The sequence below is a fragment of the Oncorhynchus masou genome, chromosome 23, assembly GCF_036934945.1.
Source record: "Oncorhynchus masou masou isolate Uvic2021 chromosome 23, UVic_Omas_1.1, whole genome shotgun sequence".
In the NCBI taxonomy this organism is placed as follows: Eukaryota; Metazoa; Chordata; class Actinopteri; order Salmoniformes; family Salmonidae; genus Oncorhynchus; species Oncorhynchus masou.
The window spans coordinates 51,701,647-51,722,695 of NC_088234.1; the positions used below are offsets into that span (position 1 = coordinate 51,701,647).

General features: G+C 40.9%; 1 protein-coding gene across 2 annotated transcripts in view; it reads left to right on the forward strand.

Annotated features, from left to right (window-relative positions):
• The first annotated feature begins 1,634 nt into the window (after positions 1–1,634).
• Positions 1,635–21,049, forward strand: part of pcsk2 (proprotein convertase subtilisin/kexin type 2) — an 82,922-nt gene continuing 63,507 nt past the window's right edge. Inside the window, exons 1-4 of one of the 2 annotated variants that reach the window (XM_064932476.1) lie at positions 1,635–2,067; positions 9,658–9,762; positions 19,996–20,109; positions 20,544–20,652. In XM_064932476.1, the coding sequence (XP_064788548.1) occupies positions 1,873–2,067; positions 9,658–9,762; positions 19,996–20,109; positions 20,544–20,652 (523 nt within the window). In that variant the 5' untranslated portion in view covers positions 1,635–1,872. The remainder of the gene's footprint in view (positions 2,068–9,657; positions 9,763–19,995; positions 20,110–20,543; positions 20,653–21,049) is intronic. The other variant, XM_064932477.1, reaches the window with a different exon arrangement.

Sequence of the window (21,049 nt, forward strand, 5' to 3'; positions counted from 1 at the left end):
CAGTGTGGGATGTCGCTGATCTACGGCATGTCGTGTACAACACAGCTCTGGAATAATGTGCAAGATATGGTGAAAAGATTGCTTTGTCTGTTTGTTGTGATGTTGCAAGCTCCTTACATTGTCTCCATTCTCTTGTTGATTCCAATGCAAGGCCAAAGGAGCACCATTTTGTCTGCTCTTGGCTATAAAGAATCAAAGACCTGATATGCTCTATCGACCGACAAGCGTCCTTTCAATGACATGTAATGAAAACAACCACATTTTCATGGCTGGTTTTATATGATTCACATCATCTTGTCATTGCAATGAATTGTCTACATGGTATTGTGTTATGGACTCTAATACCTGTACCCTGGTTTGTTTTGGGTCCGGACCTAGAATCAATGCCCACTTTAGAGAGCTGAATGACCAGTTGTGGTTCATATCACACAGCAGAAGATATAGCCTGGGACCCATCACACAGCAAGCAGAGAGAAAGGGAAATATCATCAGTCTGTATCTGGGAGCCCAATCCCAAACACACATTCACAAATCTCCTCCACAAGTACTTGCACTGATATCTACAAAGAACTTTGATACCAGATGGGCTATGTATTTCATAAAAACAAATTTGATCCTATTTTTTGCTGTTGTATCCTTTTGCCTCTCATTACGGTCTTCTCTCCTCTGCTCCACCATTTTCATTCCTCCCTCTCTGGTGCTCAGCTGCAGGAGAAGCTGCCTTGTTTCCCTGTTTCTAAGAACCAGCTGCTCACATAGAGACCACAGCCCTTCACCATATTGCAGTAAAATATGTTGTCCATTCAAGTATAGGCTACAGTCTACATACTTGTGCATAAGACAAATAATTGAGGCACTACCTTTTTTATAACCAAGGCTACAAAATCTATATGGGTTGGCCTAGCAGTTAAGAGTGTGGGATAGTAGCCTAGCAGTTAAGAGTGTTGGGATAGTAGCCTAGCAGTTAAGAGTGTTGGGATAGTAGCCTAGCAGTTAAGAGTGTTGGGATAGTAGCCTAGCAGTTAAGAGTGTTGGGATAGTAGCCTAGCAGTTAAGAGTGTTGTGATAGTAGCCTAGCAGTTAAGAGTGTTGGGATAGTAGCCTAGCAGTTAAGAGTGTTGGGATAGTAGCCTGGCAGTTAAGAGTGTTGGGATTGTAACCGAAATGTCACTGATGCAAATCCCAGTGCCAACTAGGATAAACATTGTCGATGTGCCCTTGAGCAAGGCACTTATCTGAAATTGCAGCTGTAAGTCGCTCTGGATAAGAGCGTCTGCTAAATGACTAAGATGCAGCAAATGTTTATGCCTGGCACTGTACTTGGACACTGGTATAATTTTCTGCACACCAGGGGTCTAATAAAGCAAGGAATCATTCACAAAGTTATTTAAGGAGGACCATGTAGAACTAGTTGCTGTAGGTGTTTCTATTCAGGGATTTCCTACCAGACTTTTCCTACTTAGGTATTCACCACCAAATCTGACCAGAGAAGGAATTCTCCGGTGTCCTGGAAGTGTCCTACTCCTCTCCACTAAGACTCGCTAGAGCTGAGAGAGGGGAAGAGAAGAGGGAGACACACCCGCCGGCGCCGATTGGTGGAACGTCACGCGGAGAGGACCTGAACGGAGGAGCTGATAAATGATAGATGAAGAAGGAGAGAGAGCTGAGGATGCAGGTTTGGTCTGAAACACAACCACCCGTCGACTGGTCTCGTAGCATCGCCCACACAGCAAAGAGACGCTAAAACCCGAAGGACGGTCCAACTTCCACTAGCCCTCAGCAGCCGAGGAGATGTATCCCCAAAAGGTCTGATTCAGACATCTCTTCAGAGCATCCCGCCCGAAGAATTCACTCAGACAGGCACCCTGATACATGCCAGACATGATGCTCGGATCTCTCAGATATGGGACAGCAGTTGGATTGATATTACTAAACTCGCTGGTTCTTGCAACACAAGCCACGGAGGAAGGGATATTTACAAATCATCTCTTGGTTCAATTGCATGAAGGCGCACACGATGAAGCGCACCAACTTGCAACGGAGCACGGGTTTCAAAGCTCCCGGAAGGTAAATCGTAACGTTAGGCTATTATGTGCAGAAAATTAGGATTATGTAGGCTAATTCGATTTTCATTGATGAACATGCCCAGTTTTTGTCGCTAAACTCCATTTGAAGAAAATAATATTATTTTTGTTATTTTTCTTTTCTAAATGGCCTAGAATATTATACATATTATTTGGGCTATTATTTTAGAAACATACATATTTGTTTTGACTTCAGTTACATGTTTTAATTTATAGCATATTATTTGAATTAGACCTAGGCCTATTTGTTTTGTTTTTCAGACGACCGTCAATTAAGTTGATCTCGATCATTTATTTGGTTACATAATATATCGGTTTATGTCGCCTAATCTTCATATTCGATACATAAATATGTCTTGAGCCTAAATTGCTGCTGTAATCTAACATTTTCTTCGAATGCTATCACTGAAACTGTCAATCAGTTACATTTGTTCCAAAACTGGCACCATATTGCCAGTACATTTCTTGGTCCCCAGTAATTTTGGAAATGATAAATGTTGCCTGAATAGATTATGTGAATTAGGGCAGGCTAATAGCAGCCTAACATCAGTTCGTTCCACTGGGATCATCCTTTAGGACTCTGCCCACTCAAGACATCATTGAAAACTAATTTAGTTAGTTGATGACCTGTAGCCTCAGCCTAAAAATATACTTGTTGTCAGTTCATAAATATAGGTATCTGTCAAACACTGTAATCAATCGATCAATCAATCAAATGTATTTATAAAGCACTTTTTACATCAGCTGATGTCACAAAGTGCTATACAGAAACCCAGCCTAAAACCCCAAACAGCAAGCAATGCAGATGTAGAAGCACAGTGGCTAGGACAAAACCCATAGAAAGGCAGGAACCGAGGGAGAAACCTAGAGAGGAACCGGGCTCTGAGGGGTGACCAGTCCTCTTCTGGCTGTTCCGGGTGGAGATTATAACAGTACAGGGCCAAGATGTTCAAACGTTCATAGATGGCCAACAGGGTCAAATAATAATAATCACAGTGGTTGTAGAGGGTGCTACAGGTCAGTTGCATAACTGAATTCATTTAACTGAAATCAAATCAACATCAAATCAAATTTATTTATATAGCCCTTCGTACATCAGCTGAAATCTCAACGTGCTCTACAGAAACCCAGACTAAAACCCCAAACAGCAAGCAATGCAGGTGTAGAAGCACAGTGGCTAGGAAAAACTCCCTAAAAAGGCCAAAACCTAGGAAGAAACCTAGAGAGGAACCAGGCTATGAGGGGTGGCCAGTCCTCTTCTGGCTGTGCCGGGTGGAGATTATAACAGAACATGGCCAAGATGTTCAAATGTTCATAAATGACCAGCATGGTCAAATAATAATAATCACAGTAGTTGTCGAGGGTGCAGCAAGTCAGCACCCCAGGAGTAAATGTCAGTTGGCTTTTCATAGCCGATCATTAAGAGTATCTCTACCACTCCTGCTGTCTCTAGAGAGTTGAAAACAGCAGGTCTGGGACAGGTAGCACGTCCGGTGAACAGGTCAGGATTCCATAGCCGCAGGCAGAACAGTTGAAACTGGAGCAGCAGCACGGCCAGGTGGACTGGGGACAGCAAGGAGTCATCATGCCAGGTAGTCCTGAGGCATGGTCCTAGGGCTCAGATCCTCCGAGAGAAAGAGATAATTAGAGAGAGCATACTTAAATTTACACAAGACACCGGATAAGACAGGAGAAGTACTCCAGATAGAACAAACTGACCCATGCCCCCGGACACATAAACTACTGCAGCATAAAAACTGGAGGCTGAGACAGGAGGGGTCAGGAGACACTGTGGCCCCATCCGATGATACCCCGAGACAGGGCCAAACAGGAAGGATATAACCCACCCACTTTGCCAAAGCACAGCCCCCACACCACTAGAGGAATATCTTCAACCCCCAACTTACCATCCTGAGACACGGCCGAGTATAGCCCACAAAGATCTCCGCCACGGCACAACCCAGGGGGGGGCGCCAACCCAGACAGGAAGATCACATCAGTGACTCAACCCATTGAAGTGACGTGTCCCTCCCAGGGACGGCATGTGTGTCTTCCTCATTTAGATCACCCCATCTGAATCAGAGAGGTGCGGGGTGCTGCCTTAATCAACGTCATCGGCACCCAGGGATCAGTTGTTGGAGGTTAACTGCCTTGTTCAAGGTCAGACAGTCAGATTTATCCACCTTTTTGGCTCCGGGATTCTAACCAGCAACCTTTTGGTTATGGGCCCAACACTCTAGGCTTCCTGAGCTGACACACACCCAAAAAATGTTGTAGAGTTACTGACTAACGGAGGGTAACTATAAAAAGAAAGAAATAAAGTTTCACGCTCTGAATATGCTCTCAACAATTGAATGGGTACACCTAACCAACGTATCGGCACAAAGTGCCTTCTTCAGGGTTGAATAAACATACGGATATTATCCAAGGAATAAACATAAGGATTCTGATGAGGTCACTATGTTCTCACACATGCACACCTGCTAACAGAATATGTAACACTTTTTTGGGATAGTCCATTTTAATTTTTTTTATTTATTTCACCTTTATTTAACCAGGTAGGCTAGTTGAGAACAAGTTCTCATTTGCAACTGCGACCTGGCCAAGATAAAGCATAGCAGTGTGAACAGACAACACAGAGTTACACATTGAGTAAACAATAAACAAGTCAATAAGTGCAAAAGGCATGAGGTGGTAGTCAAATAATTACAATTTTGCAGATTAACACTGGAGTGATAAATGATCAGATGGTCATGTACAGGTAGAGATATTGATGTGCAAAATAGCAGAAAAGTAAATAAATAAAAACAGTATGGAGATGAGGTAGGTACAGTGCCTTGCGAAAGTATTCGGCCCCCTTGAACTTTGCGACCTTTTACCACATTTCAGGCTTCAAACATAAAGATATAAAACTGTATTTTTTTGTGAAGAATCAACAACAAGTGGGACACAATCATGAAGTGGAACGACATTTATTGGATATTTCAAACTTTTTTAACAAATCAAAAACTGAAAAATTGGGCGTGCAAAATTATTCAGCCCCTTTACTTTCAGTGCAGCAAACTCTCTCCAGAAGTTCAGTGAGGATCTCTGAATGATCCAATGTTGTCCTAAATGACTAATGATGATAAATACAATCCACCTGTGTGTAATCAAGTCTCCGTATAAATGCACCTGCACTGTGATAGTCTCAGAGGTCCGTTAAAAGCGCAGAGAGCATCATGAAGAACAAGGAACACACCAGGCAGGTCCGAGATACTGTTGTGAAGAAGTTTAAAGCCGGATTTGGATACAAAAAGATTTCCCAAGCTTTAAACATCCCAAGGAGCACTGTGCAAGCGATAATATTGAAATGGAAGGATTATCAGACCACTGCAAATCTACCAAGACCTGGCCGTCCCTCTAAACTTTCAGCTCATACAAGGAGAAGACTGATCAGAGATGCAGCCAAGAGGCCCATGATCACTCTGGATGAACTGCAGAGATCTACAGCTGAGGTGGGAGACTCTGTCCATAGGACAACAATCAGTCGTATATTGCACAAATCTGGCCTTTATGGAAGAGTGGCAAGAAGAAAGCCATTTCTTAAAGATATCCATAAAAAGTGTTGTTTAAAGTTTGCCACAAGCCACCTGGGAGACACACCAAACATGTGGAAGAAGGTGCTCTGGTCAGATGAAACCAAAATTGAACTTTTTGGCAACGATGCAAAACGTTATGTTTGGCGTAAAAGCAACACAGCTCATCACCCTGACCACACCATCCCCACTGTCAAACATGGTGGTGGCAGCATCATGGTTTGGGCCTGCTTTTCTTCAGCAGGGACAGGGAAGATGGTTAAAATTGATGGGAAGATGGATGGAGCCAAATACAGGACCATTCTGGAAGAAAACCTGATGGAGTCTGCAAAAGACCTGAGACTGGGACGGAGATTTGTCTTCCAACAAGACAATGTTCCAAAACATAAAGCAAAATCTACAATGGAATGGTTCAAAAATAAACATATCCAGGTGTTAGAATGGCCAAATCAAAGTCCAGACCTGAATCCAATCGAGAATCTGTGGAAAGAACTGAAAGCTGCTGTTCACAAATGCTCTCCATCCAACCTCACTGAGCTCGAGCTATTTTGTAAGGAGGAATGGGAAAAAATTTCAGTCTCTCGCTGTGCAAAACTGATAGAGACATACCCCAAGCGACTTCAGCTGTAATCGCAGCAAAAGGTTGCGCTACAAAGTATTAACTTAAGGGGGCTGAATAATTTTGCACGCCCAATTTTTCAGTTTTTGATTTGTTAAAAAAGTTTGAAATATCCAATAAATGTCGTTCCACTTCATGATTGTGTCCCACTTGTTGTTGATTCTTCACAAAAAATACAGTTTTATATCTTTATGTTTGAAGCCTGAAATGTGGCAAAAGGTCGCAAAGTTCAAGGGGGCCGAATACTTTCGCAAGGCACTGCATAATTGGTTGGGCTATTTACCGATAAGACTATGTAAAGCTGCAGCGATCGGTTAGCTGCTCAGATAGCAGATGTTTGAAGTTGGTGAGGGAGATAAAAGTCTCCAACTTCAGCGATTTCTGTAATTCGTTCCAGTCACAGGCAGCAGAAAACTGGAACGAAAGGCGGCCAAATGAGGTGTTGGCTTTAGGGATGATCAGTGAGATACACCTGCTGGAGCGCGTGCTACGGGTGGGTGTTGCCATCGTGACCAGGGAACTGAGATAAGGCGGAGCTTTACCTAGCATGGACTTGTAGATGACCTGGAACCAGTGGGTCTGGCGACGAATATGGAGCGAGGGCCAGCCGACTAGAGCATACAAGTCTCAGTGGTGGGTGGTATAAAGTGCTTTAGTGACAAAACGGATGGCACTGTGATAAACTGCATCCAGTTTGCTGAGTAGAGTGTTGGAAGCTATTTTGTAGATGACGTCGCCGAAGTCGAGGATCGGTAGGATAGTCAGTTTTACTAGGGTAAGTTTGGCGGCATGAGTGAAGGAGGCTTTGTTGCGGAATAGAAAGCTGATTCTGGATTTGATTTTCGATTGGAGATGTTTGATATGTAAGTGGCTGTTCCACTGGATGTCAGAAGGTGAATTCACCAATTTGTAAGTCGCTCTGGATAAGAGCGTCTGCTAAATGACTTAAATGTAAATGTAAATATGAGTCTGGAAGGAGAGTTTACAGTCAAGCCAGACACCTAGGTACTTATAGATGTCCACATATTCAAGGTCGGAACCATCCAGGGTGGTGATACTAGTCAGGCATGTAGGTGCAGGCAGCGAACGGTTGAAAAGCATACATTTGGTTTTACTAGCGTTTAAGAGCAGTTGGAGGCCACGGAAGGAGAGTTGTATAGCATTGAAGCTTGTTTGGAGGTTAGATAGCACAGTGTCCAAGGACGGGCCGGAAGTATATAGAATGGTGTCGTCTGCGTAGAGGTGGATCAGGGAATTGCCTGCAGCAAGAGCAACATCATTGATATATACAGAGAAAAGAGTCGGCCCGAGAATTGAACCCTGTGGCACCCCCATAGAGACTGCCAGAGGACCGGACAGCATGCCCTCCGATTTGACACACTGCACTCTGTCTGCAAAGTAGTTGGTGAACCAGGCAAGGCAGTCATCAGAGAAACCATCTGTAGATGCTCTACAGACCATCAGTAACATTTCAACTAACTATCTACTAACCCTAACCGTAACCCTCATCCTGACCCTAAACTTAACCCTTACCCTAACCCGAACCTTAGTCTTTAACCTTATTCTAAACCTAACCCTAACTGTAATCTTAGCAAGCAGTTGCTTATCAAAATATAGTTTGTAGAGTATCTACGTATGGAAAGTCCGGACTATCCAAATAACGTGTGACCTCAGAAGATCCTTTCGCTTGCTATGTGAAAGCCTGAGTAAGTTCTTATCCTTGAGCCCATTCATTGAGCGTATATTGCACACACATATTCAATTGCTTGTGCACTGGTGCTTTGTTTTGGAATTACATGCCAAGGTGTCAAGTACGCCTACACTGCATTTATGTGTTTGTTCCATACATTTAGACCGATCATTGTCCGGGTCAGCAAGATGATCTAAATAAGAGTCCGTTTCTAAAGTCTGTATACTCTTCATACACTTTATCATAAATCAATTCACTGAATTCTCAATGTAGAAAACAATTTGATCAGAAACCAGCAGAATACTTTGTCTTCAGACATGGCAGTTTATACTTATCATTTTAGTAATTTAGCAGACACTCTTATCCAGAGCGACTTACAGGAGCAATTAGGGTTAAGTGCCTTGCACAAGGGCACATTTTTCACCTAGTTGGCTCAGGGATTCAAACCAGCAACCTTTCGGTTACTGGCCCAATGCTTTTAAACAGCCCAGTGAATGCAGGCCCTGTCATCACACATCAAACACCTTAAGCAGCAATTGATGTCTCAACAGGAAAAATGATCCCCCTGATTGAACTGCCTTGTCAGATGTCAGAATAAGACCGTGGGTGCAATTGGCTGGGGAGCAAGGCATTGAGGCGAAGCATAAAAATCGAGGTTACTGTGGTTTTGTGAATTAAAATTCTCACTTCGGCATTCAAAATAATGGCATGTCCCTCTTGGCTACTGAAGATTTGATGTGTAGTTTGACAGGGATGATTAGATACTGAATGTGTGTTGTTTTTGACTGAGGTTTAATGGCAGAATCTCTAACTGGTTTCTGAAAGTGTCTGCTTGCTAGTCTTTCTCCTGGTAGACACTTCCATACAGTAGGCTATCCCCCTCCATCCACTCTTTCACTGCTTCACACATACACCTTCTCTAGATTATGTAATATCCAGCTATGTTTGTCTCCATAGCACACACACCATTAAACAATATCTGTGCAGTGACACACCAGCATTTACTGTACATAACAACCTGTGAAAAGGGAAGCCAGGATTTACTCTTGAACATCCTCTCACATCGGCTATTTACTGCAAGTCTTACTGTATTGTACGATGGCTGAGTGCAGTGGACCCTGGTAACCATACATTACCATAGCTGCATAAACATACTGATTCACATAGATCAGACAGGCACATTAGACTGTGTTTCATTGAAAACTGTGACCTGCATCCCAGCCTTTATTACAGCGTATGGAGGTCTTTAATCTTACTAGGGAGCCTTAGGCACTGCTCGTACCATGCATCTCATTTTTGTCTCTCTGTGATTTATGGTAGTTCATTCCAGCAGTGCACACTTTCTTAAAATAGACTCTGTGATTCCACAGAATGGAGTGATGCTCTCTCTCTCTCTTTCTCTCTCTCCCCCTCTTTCCATTCTGCCATTCTGCCATTCACTCCATTACTTTCTATATATATATTTCGGTCCATTGCTTAATCTTTCCTCTCTCACCTGTCTCCTTCCTCCATCATTCTCTGTGCCTCCATCAACCGCTCTCTCTCATTCCCCCATTTTTCTTTCCCTAACTTCATCTCTTTCTTCTCCCACTCTCTACCTTCCTTCTCTCTCCAACACTTTCTCACCCAATCCTTCCCTCTCTCTTTCTTTCCTTGTCTCACGCAATTATTCTCTCTCTTTTCCAGCTTCCCTTTGGAGAGGGCCTTTTTCACTTCTACCCCCAGGACACCCCTCAGAGGAGGAGCAAACGCAGCCTTCGGCACAGACAGCGTCTGGAGAAAGACCACAGGGTAAGTAAAACACACACACGCGCACACACACACACGCACACATGCACACACACGCACAACACACACGCACACACACAGACACCCAGGTTCCCATGGAAACGGGCCTAGTTCCAACGCCACCCCGAAAAAATTATTACAATTTGAGGCTGGCTCCTCAAGGGACATACTAGCCCCTAACAAGTTTATCTATCAAAGTTATTATCTTGTCTTTGCATACAGTGTTATTTTTTTTAAATCACTCATTCTTTTGCAGTATGAATATGATGATTAGGAGAGGCTTGGGCTGTAACAAGCTATGATTAAAACTGATGTTAGTCATGCCACTTGTATGTTTAGTGCTGAAGTCCATGTGATTTCTTATAGTAGCCTACATAATCACTTCAGAATGCTACACAGCATTATTCCATCCAGCCCGTGCCACAAGGAAAGTATTAATTCAGTTCTTTAAATTAAATATAACACTTAAACATAATGCACTTCTGTTTACTGACTTGGATATACTGTATAATGCCTACAGAAAATAGGCACCAAAAGTAGGTTATGCCAAGCATATGGTAATGATCTCAAAACTACTTCAGATTTCATTCAGAAATGTAAAAGAAGAGCAGAATATCAATACTTCTTCATGAATGGGATGATTTTATCAGGAAGATAGAATGACAATTTTCCATCTTTATATCACATGAAATTTTTATGGGTGAAAGCAATTTTGTTGAAGATGACCCAAATCTAACCACAGAGTTTCTAAACCCAGAGGCGCAACCTCGCAAGACTTCCGGGATTGCTTGAGAAACAAACCAAGCAGCTTCGGACACTTGTGGGGGTCGTAGGTAGTCTCATCTTTCCATAATAGTCTTATGGTCTGACAAACACCACTCTAGCTCTGTCATCTTTCACCCCAGATGCAGAAGTGCAACCTCACAAGGATCCCCCCATTTTTCCCCCTATTTTTTTCCCCACCTAAAATGACAACCAAATCTAACTGCCTGTAGCTCAGGACCTGAAGCAAGGATATGCATATTATTGACACCATTTGAAAGGAAACACTTTGAAGTTTGTGGAAATGTGACATTTATGTAGGAGAATATAACACATTGAATCTGGTAAAAGATAATACAAAGAAATAAACATGCGTTTTTGTTGTTGTTGTACCATCATCTTTGAAATGCAAGAGAATGGCCATATTGTATTATTTTGTCCACTAGATGGCAGCAGTATATGTGCAAAGTTTTAGACTGATCCAATGAACCATTGCATATTTTTTCAAAATGTTGTATCAAGATTGCTCAAATGTACATAATTGGTTTATTAATACATTTTCAAGTTCATAATTGTGCACTCTACTCAAACAATTGTATGGTATTATTTCACTGTAATAGCTACTGTAAATTGGACAGTGCAGTTAAATTAAGAATTGAATCTTTCTGCCCATATCAGATATGGCTATGTCCTGGGAAATGTTCATGATACTTACAACCTCATACTAATCACATTCGCCTACGTTAGCTTAACCGTCCCATGGGGGACACACCGATCCTATAGAGGTTAAACTGACAGATGTATATGTGATTTTATTTTATATGTGATGTTAATTAGATTCCCGCAGGGCGGAAATATAGTGTAAACCCCGTAAGCTCTACATCTGGGATGCTCTCTGCTCAACATGCTCATATTTTCAGCTTTCTGTGGTTCTGAAATGGTGGGAGAGGTTAGCTGCACATTGTTGCTGCCTCTGTCTCTTTTAAAGTATTACTAGCTTGTTCTCCTGTTGTGCTTTGAGTGTTTCTCCTAGGACAATGGGTTGTATTATGGAGGATGACCCAGATAGAATCCCCTTCGATTACTTTGAAAGCAATTTTCTATAACTTTCCTTTTTGCCACTCTTGTGCTAGGGAAGACCACATAAAATTCTTCTAGGTTCTAGTTATTATTCTGAATTATAAAACATGGATACCTAAGAAGGTGCAATTTTGTTGAATTTATGAGCCTTTTAAAATACATTTACGACGACATAAGGAGTCATCATGATCTTACAGGTTCCTTAGAAAACCACCAGATTGTCTAGTGGCCCTATTGACTGAAGTAGAGTATTGATTAGATTCTGTTTATGTCCTCGGGTAAAAAGTGGAGGTTGGTTTATACACACAGCTCTGTTATCTCTGAGTTTTCCCTAACCACTGATATAGGATCAGATATTTTTCCATCCCTCTAATAGAAACGATTAGGATTGGGGGTAGGACAATGTTAACCTAGATCTGTGGTTAAGGGCTACTCCTTCCTCAAGCCAACTACAGACAGATCTGTGACACATGTCTGCTTGTGTCTTCATTTTGACCTTATCCCACTTCCCTATTCATTCATGTCTTGGTATAAACCTCTCATTTGTTCCACCTGGGGAACATGACCTTTGAGTTATAATCCATAGGGCTACATTTCTGACCATGAATATAAAATGTGCTCTAACTTTGTAGTTTATCCTCTTAAATGTAAAGGACCCTATTTGATTTTTAAAAATTAAATTCAGTCTGGTATGAGAATGATCTGCAAAAGCAGGGTGTCTGGGGAAAGCAGAGTATCTTGGCTATTGATTTGTGCCTTAAAATCTTTGGTATGACTTACTATACTGTATATGAATGTATAAGAGCAGGCCGAGCCGATGACCTCATTTCAAAATGGCTGCTACCTACATTCCGGTTTGTATGGTGAAGCATACATCAAATCAAATCAAATTGTATTGGTCACATACATATATTTAGCAGATGTGTAGCGAAATGCTTGTTTTCCTAGCTCCAACAGTGCAGTAGTATTTAACAGTAAAGTAGTATCTAAAAATGATTCACAACAATACACACAAACATAAAGGAAAAAAAAAGAATGGAATTAAGAAAGATATAAACATTAGATCGAGCAATGTCGATGTACAGTAGATTAGAATACAGTATATACATACAGTACCATTCAAAAGTTTGGAAACACACTCATTCAAGGGATTTTTTTTTTTTTACTATTTTCTACATTGTAGAATAATAGTGAAAACATCAAAACTATGAAATAACGCATATGGAATCAGGTAGTAACCAAAAAAATGTTGAACAAATCAAAATATATTTTATATTTGAGATTCTTAAAAGTATCCACCCTTCGCCTTGATGAAAGCTTTGAACACTCTTGGCATTCTCCCAACCAGCTTCACCTGGAATTCTTTTCCAACAGTCTTGAAGGAGTTCCCAATTATGCTGAGTAGTTGTTGGCTGCTTTTCCTTAACTCTTTTTTTATTTGATTTATTTCACCTTTATTTAACCAGGTAGGCTAGTTGAGAACAAGTTCACATTTGCAACTGCGACCTGGCCAAGATAAAGCATAGCAGTGTGAACAGACAACACAGAGTTACACATGGAGTAAACAATTAACAAGTCAATAACACAGTAGAAAAAAGAGAATCTATATACATTGTGTGCAAAAGGCACGAGTAGGTAGGCGAATAATTAAAATTTTGCAGATCAACACTGGAGTGATAAATGATCAGATGGTCATGTACAGGTAGAGATACTGGTGTGCAAAAGAGCAGAAAAGTAATAAACAGTATGGGGATAATTTAATATGCCACTTTGGAGAGGTTTAGGGATAGCTGGAATAGTCCCGTGACTACACATGACACCACTTACTAAAACATCTTCCCATTTCTAGTTGTTAGGTCTATCAATCTAATTTTTTTCAGATGTTATTCACATGTTGTGGAAGCCATCTGATGTGTTTCCAGTTCTGGAGATCAGTAATTCACTTACAGCTTGTCAATGAAAGATTACTTTCAACAAAACAAAAACAGTTATTTTGTGTGTGCTTGATCTTGTGTATTCTGAACTATGTAACGCCTACCTATTGTCTGATAATTTCCTCATAATCTCCCAGATGTGTTCTTTCCACCTATACCATGTTTTGGCATGTCGGAATCATGTAATTACACATGAATAGCAGTTACTTTTGGGTATATCTATTTAGGTGGAAATCTAAATGTTGCCATTACATCTAAAAATCCACTTTGTTGTTAAGACAGTACCATGTTGGAAGGGAATTAATCCATCTAAATGTGCTGTATCTTGGTGCTCTGAAATAGAGATGATTTAGAGAGAGAGGGAGGGAGAGAAAGATAGAGAAAGATGGAGGACAGCTCAGCCCTTTGAAATGAGGTGGCGTTTGAAGCCTTGCTTGGTGGTGCTTCTAGTTGGCAGGCAGGAACAGGGAACAGGCAGAGAGCAGGTGGGGAGCAGAGCGCGGGGAGGGTGATTGTGCACGGGCTCCTTCTGATGATGTGAGTGGGCGACATGAGACACTGGGTCGAGGGCTGTCTCGAGGGGAAACACCAGTGCTAGTCATATAATGGAGGGTACGGATGGAGGGCTATGGAGGGAGGAAGGAAGAGGGAGGGAGGGAGGGAGATAGGCAATGGAAGGAGAAAGGGAGAGAGATGAAGGAAGATGGATGGTTATTTTACCTTCCCTTTTACGTCATCAGGTTGAGATGTGCTATGTGGCTCCATTAAATGGCTATACTGTGCACATTAGTCCATTTTCCATCTATGTTGGACCGTTTAGCAAAATGAAAAGGTATACAGGATAGAAAACACAATTCTCTGAGTCTGAAAATTGTTTTGTGACAAAATGCAAAACGCTTTGCTCGCATCTATCTGTAACATAGGATCGTCAGGGGTCCGCACTGACTGCTATATCTGTCGCAGGTACTTAGGCAGTGAAAGAAGAGATGTGTTTCATGGGCTTGGTCCCTTTTAAAGCCAACAATAAGTGTCCTCTAGCCTTGTAAAGAGCATGCTTAACGGCGGATCCCTTATCTACGGTGGTAAAACACATCGGACAATGCCTAGTCTGCTCTCCATCATGTGTGTTTACACATGTAAGCTCAGGAAGGACTTTCTTTTATTGCATATCTGACTCTATTCAACAAGCATGCAGTTGAAAATAAAATATTGACTCAATATTATGAACTTAACATCAATGTGATAAGTAACCTAGCTGTGGTTGAATTGCTATTTGGCCAAATTTAGCCACTGGCTGAAGTTGTTATATTTTTAAATCTGTAAAGGGAGTTGAAAGATTTTGGAATTCAATAGTAGTGCCTTGATGGAAACTTACCTTGACATTATGCAAAATAATGTAAATTCCATCTGAGGATGAGCTATTAGCTGGAGAGAGGTACATTTATCGAGCTCATCTTAAGACAGCACAGTGTACTTTACCAGTCATACTGAGCAAGGAGTTCCAACTAAATTAGTGTCCTTGAGCAGCTAGTGACAAGTAGAGCAAGGTCTTTTACTCTCCCTAATAACTTCCAGATAGAGAGTCCTACTCCAGTCTGAAAATGAGGCTGTAGCCCAGGCTGTAGAGAGAATATAAAGCATTACTGTACAGGCACTTGATTTGGCTCTGGTCACTGTGTGAGTCATCTTTCATTACTATATACCTTTATCTTAGTTTAACTGCCTCAGAGTCGCTGAGAATGACAGGGAGAGTGAGAGGATTCAAGGCTTTGATCCGTTAGATGATGTCTAATATAATATTCAGCCAGGTCACAATTTCATGAAGCAATATTGGTTATGATATTTTCAGACTCTATTTAATTAACTTGTGCTTTATATTATATTGTGCATTTTGCTGTACAGTAAATTATAGACGAAGCATGTAGATTTTAATACATTTGCCAATGTGGAGATACCTGCTTTTTATGCTTGACTGTTGAATTATTTCCTAATGGGATTTTTGGACTTAAAGCTAGAATCGTTAGTTGCTACATCAAGTTTTGGACATATAAATTAATGTAGTATACCATTGGTTCTTGAAGAATATAACTTCTAAATGCCTCATGAGCTTAGTTCAACTGTCATACCCATCAGAACGCAACGCTTGCTTTAATGCAATGTTTGTAAACAATGTAAATCTGAACAAAGACTGTATAGCCTCAAAACATGGATAAAACTATCATTTTGATACCATGGATGGTCGGTCATTGAATCCATTGCTCTGTCTATGAACTAGAGTGGGTACACTTCTCCAGGCCCATCCCTCAGCTTCTTACCAAAACAGAGGCGAGATGGCCTTTTGTTACTGTTTCAATTCTACTTGAATTCAACTCCAGCTTTTATACTTAATAGGCTTAAATTACATTGCCTCTAGCGAAACACACTGCCCCCTCACTAGATCATTAATGTCTCCCTTTCATCTTGAATACCGTTTGTGTCCACAGTTAGTTTATCTTGATTAGATCAGACCATATAACCCAGATATTAACAAACCACTCCTTTAGAAACACCATTGAAAATCTTTATGAAATCATGAGACAAAAAACACCCTCTGTTGTTGATCCTGTTTCTGCAAAAGTGTCCCTGTTGCAGCAGTAAATAAGCTCTTTAGTCAAAGTGTCTTTGATGATGGGAACAAACACAAGGACTTTGTCAGGCTAATTGGGGAGTTCTTTTGTCTGCTAGGGCACCCTTTGAAACAGTCCTTTTCAAATTCCCCTGTGTGTGTGTGTGTGTGTGTGTGTGTGTGTGTGTGTGTGTGTGTGTGTGTGTGTGTGTGTGTGTGTGTGTGTGTGTGTGTGTGTGTGTGTGTGTGTGTGTGTGTGTGTGTGTGTGTGTGTGTGTGTGTGCGTGCGTGCGTGTGTGTGTGTGGTACAGTAGGGACCCAGCTGCATGGCATGTATGATTCAGATGATTCAGACTGAGGCAAATAGAATTAGCCTGTTGATTTATGTGACGCCCCCCTCCATCCCTACACTAGAGACACAGGTGGACGGGGTAGGGCGTTATGAATGTACAGTGCCTTCAGAAAGTATTCATACCCCTTGACTTATTCCGCACTTAGTTCTGTTACAGCCTGAAATCAAAATGGATTAAACAAAAATATATCCCACAACTGACAGTGAAAACATGTTTTTAGAAAATGTTGCTAATCTATTGAAAATGAAATACTGAAATATCTCATTTAAGTAAGTATTCACATCAATACATGTCAGATCACCTTTAGTAGTGGTTACAGCAGTGAGTCTTTATGGGTAAGCCTCTAAGAGCTTTTCAGACCTGGATTGTACAATATTTGCACATTATTCTTTTAACAATTCCAATTCTTCAAGCTCTGTTAAGTTGGTTATTGATCATTGCTAGATGGCCATTTTCAAGTCTTGCCATAGATTTTCAAAACGATTTAAGTCAAAACTCTAACTAGGCCACTCAGGAACATTCACTGTCTTCTTGGTAAGCAACTCCAGTGTATATTTGGCCTTGTGTTTTAGGGTATTGTCCTGCTGAAAGGTGGACTTGTCTCCCAGTGTCTGTTGGAAAGCAGACTGAACCAGGTTTTACTCCAAGGATTTTGCCTGTGCTTAGATATATTCCATTTCTTTTTATCTTAAAAACCTCCCTAGTCCTCGCCGAAGATAAGCATACCCATAACATGATAAAACCACCACTATGCTTGAAAATATGAAGAGTGGTACTCAGTGATGTGTTGTGTTGGATTTGCACCAAATATAACACTTTGTATTCAGGACATGCTGTAACATTCATTTCTTTACCACATTCTTTGCAGTTATACTTTCGTGCCTTACTGCAGGATACATTTAAAAATGTAGTTTTTATTCTATACAGGCTACCTTCTTTTCACTCTGTCATTTACGTTAGCATTGTGGAGTAACTACAATGTTATTGATCTATCCTCAGTTTTCTCTTATCACAGCCACTGTTCCTTAACCCACTGTTCCTAGGCCGTCATTGAAAATAAGAATTTGTTCTTAACTGACTTGCCTAGTAAAATAAAGGTAAAATAAAAAATAAAATAAACTCTGTAGCTGTTTTACAGTCACCATTGGCCTCATTGTGAAATCCTTGAGTGGTTTCCTCCTCTCCGGCAACTGAGTTAGGAAGGACACCTGCATCTTTGTAGAAACGGGTGTGCACTGATACAGCATTCCAAAGTCTATTTATTAACTTTGTCTTGCTCAAAGGGATATTCAATGTCAGGTTATTATTATTATACATTTTTTATATATATTCTTTAGTCTCCCAATAGGTGCCCTTCTTTGCGAGGCAATGGAAAACCTCCCTGGTCATTGTGGTTTACAGATAATTGTATGTGTGGGGTACAGAGATGAGGTAGTCATTCAAAAATCATGTTAACCCCCTAGAGTTGATTGCTGCACCGGTGTGTCAATCTATGTTACATAATAAAAAAATAAAGCTTGTTTTGTACCTACCCCCAAAAAGGGGTTCATTAAATATGTGTAAAAAAATGCTGTATATCTCTTGGATTTAGCACAGGCACTTCAAAACCTTGTTCCTTATGATGTATTTTTTGACTGTCCTTTTTTGCAATTTATGAATGTATTATTCAATGCTTTCTATGGGCTTTAATAGTAAAGGCCAAAATCTATATTTGATTTGATGATTCTTTTTATACTATTTTGTGCATTGTAGAATAATAGTGAAGACATTAAAACTATGAAATAACATATATGGAATCATGTAGCAACCAGAAAAGTGTTAAACAAATTCATATTTGAGATTCTTCAAAGTATCCACCCTTTGCCTTGATGACAGCTTTACACACACTTGGCATTCTCTCAACCAGCTTCATGAGGTAGTCACCTGGAATGCATTTCAATTAACAGATGGCCTTGTTAAAAGCTCATTTGTGGAATTTCTTTCCTTCTTAATGCGTTTGAGAAAATCAGATAGCCCTATTTGGTAAAAGACCAAGTCCATATTATGGCAAGAACAGCTCAAATAATCAAAGAGAAACGACAGTCCATCATTACTTTTAAGACATGAAGGTCAGTCAATCTGGAACATTTCAAGAACTTTTATAGTTTCTTCAAGTGCAGTTGCAAAAACCATCAATGCTATGATGAAACTGGCTCTCATGAGGACCACGACAAGAAAGGAAGACCCAGAGATACCTCTGCTGCAGAGGATAGGTTTATTAGAGTTACCTGCCTCAGAAATTGAGCCCAAATAAATGCTTAACAGAGTTCAAGTAGACACATCTCAACATCAGCTGTTCTGAGGAGACTGCATGAATCAGGCATTCATGATCGAATTGCTGCAAAGAAACCACTACTAAAGGACACCAAAAAGAAGGAGAGACTTGCTTGCAACAAGAACCATGAGCAATGAACATGACAAATCTGTCATTTGGTCTGATGAGTACAAATTTGAGATGTTTGGTTCCAATTGCTTTGTCTTTGTGAGACGCAGAGTAGGTGATGTCTGGTTCCCACCGTGAAGCATGGAAGAGGAGGTGTGATGGTGTGGTGTTGCTTTGCTAGTGACACTGCCATTCATTTACTTAGAATTCAAGGCACACTTAACCAGCATGGCTACCACAGTATTCTGCAGCGATACGCCATCCCATCTGGTTTGCGCTTAGTCGGACTATCATTTGTTTTTCAACAGGACAATTACCCAACACTCCTCCAGGCTGTGTAGGGGCTATTTGTTCAAGAAGGAGAGTGATGGATTGCTGCATCAGATGACCTGGCCTCCACAATCACCCGACCTCAACCCAATTGAGATGGTTTATGATTAGTTGGACTGCAGAGTGAAGGAAAAGCAGCCAACAACTGCTCAACATATGTGGGATCTCCTTCAAGACTATTGGAAAAGCATTCCAGGTGAAGCTGGTTGAGATAATGCCAAGAGTGTGCAAAGCTGTCATCAAGGCAAAGGGTGGATACTTTAAAGATTCGAAAATCTAAAATATATTTTGATTTGTTTAACAGTGATTTGTTTCCTCAATGATTCCATATGTGTTATTTCATCGTTGTGATGTCTTCAATATTATTTTAGAATGTAGAATTTTGTAGAAAATAAAGCAAAGCCCTTGAATGAGTATTTTTGTCCAAACTTTTGATACCTAAAGGGGCCCTAAAATTCAAGATCATATAGCTAAATAATCTATAGTATGACCATCTCAAACAATTTCATATGTCAGCTAATATTCCCTTTGAATGGATGTTCAGTTCAAACAAATTAAAAGTAGTTCCCTCCAATGTACACTTTGCACAGTTATGCAAATTACTTATAGGTAAAGTGTTTATGAGTGTGTTTCTTGTATAGTCACCATATACACCTGAAGTACATTGTAATGATACATTTTGACTATATTGATTCAGATTACTCTGAATATAAAGGGCTCATGGTGTAATATTTGCATTTCCTTTCTCAGGTAAAGAATGTGTTGGACCAGGAGGGCTTCGGCCGACAGAAGCGAGGCTACAGAAGCATCAACGAAATTGATGTCAAAATTACCGACCCCCTATTCAGCAAACAGTGGTATCTGGTGAGTTGTCATCAGCGTCCGTTATACTTGTTTACTCACTGACCACTGATCACAGACATATTCACTGCTGCTTCTCCTATGGAGATGAAGTCTTCTCATTAGGCCAGTCAATATTGCCCACACCATCTCATCTCCCTGTTTATGTCAGCCTCCTCCCCCAGTGTTTACCCCAGACTGGCAAGCGTGACTTTCCTTTCCGCCAGGGCCAACGTGCCTTCCTTTGTTCCACTTGTCAGATTAAACGCTCCGCAGTAGGATCCCAGCTAAGTGCCATATCTGTGACATTTACTCCCCCCCTCCCATCCTCCACACCTCATCTCTTCCTCCCCCTTCCTTACTCCTATCTTCCTCCATGTTGACTAATTATCTAATGGCCGCTGGGCTGGGTGTCCTGCGTCACGGCCTGTCTCCATATTGTTTGTGTGACTGATTAGATCAACACGGGCCAGGCTGATGGGACCCCCGGACTGGACCTCAATGTGGCGGAGGCTTGGGGACTGGGCTACACCGGGAGAGGCATCACCATAGCCATCATGGACGATGGTAGGTACCAGTATAGACCTTATGGTTGAAGTTGTATCACTATCTTTTTATTTTTTATTTGATTTATTTCACCTTTATTTAACTAGGTAGGCCATTTGAGAACAAGTTCTCATTAACAACTGAGACCTGGCCAAGATAAAGCAAAGCAGTGCGACAAAAACAACATGACAGAGTTACACATGGGATAAACAAACGTACAGTCAATAACACAATAGAAAAAGCTGTATACTGTGTGTGCAAATGAAGTAAGGAGGTAAGGCAATAAATAGGCCAATAGTGGCGAAGTAATTACAATTTAGTAATTAACACTGGAGTGATAGATGTGCAGATGAGGATGTGTAAGTAGAAATACTGGTGTGCAAAATAGCAGAAAAACAAAAACAAATATGGGGATGAG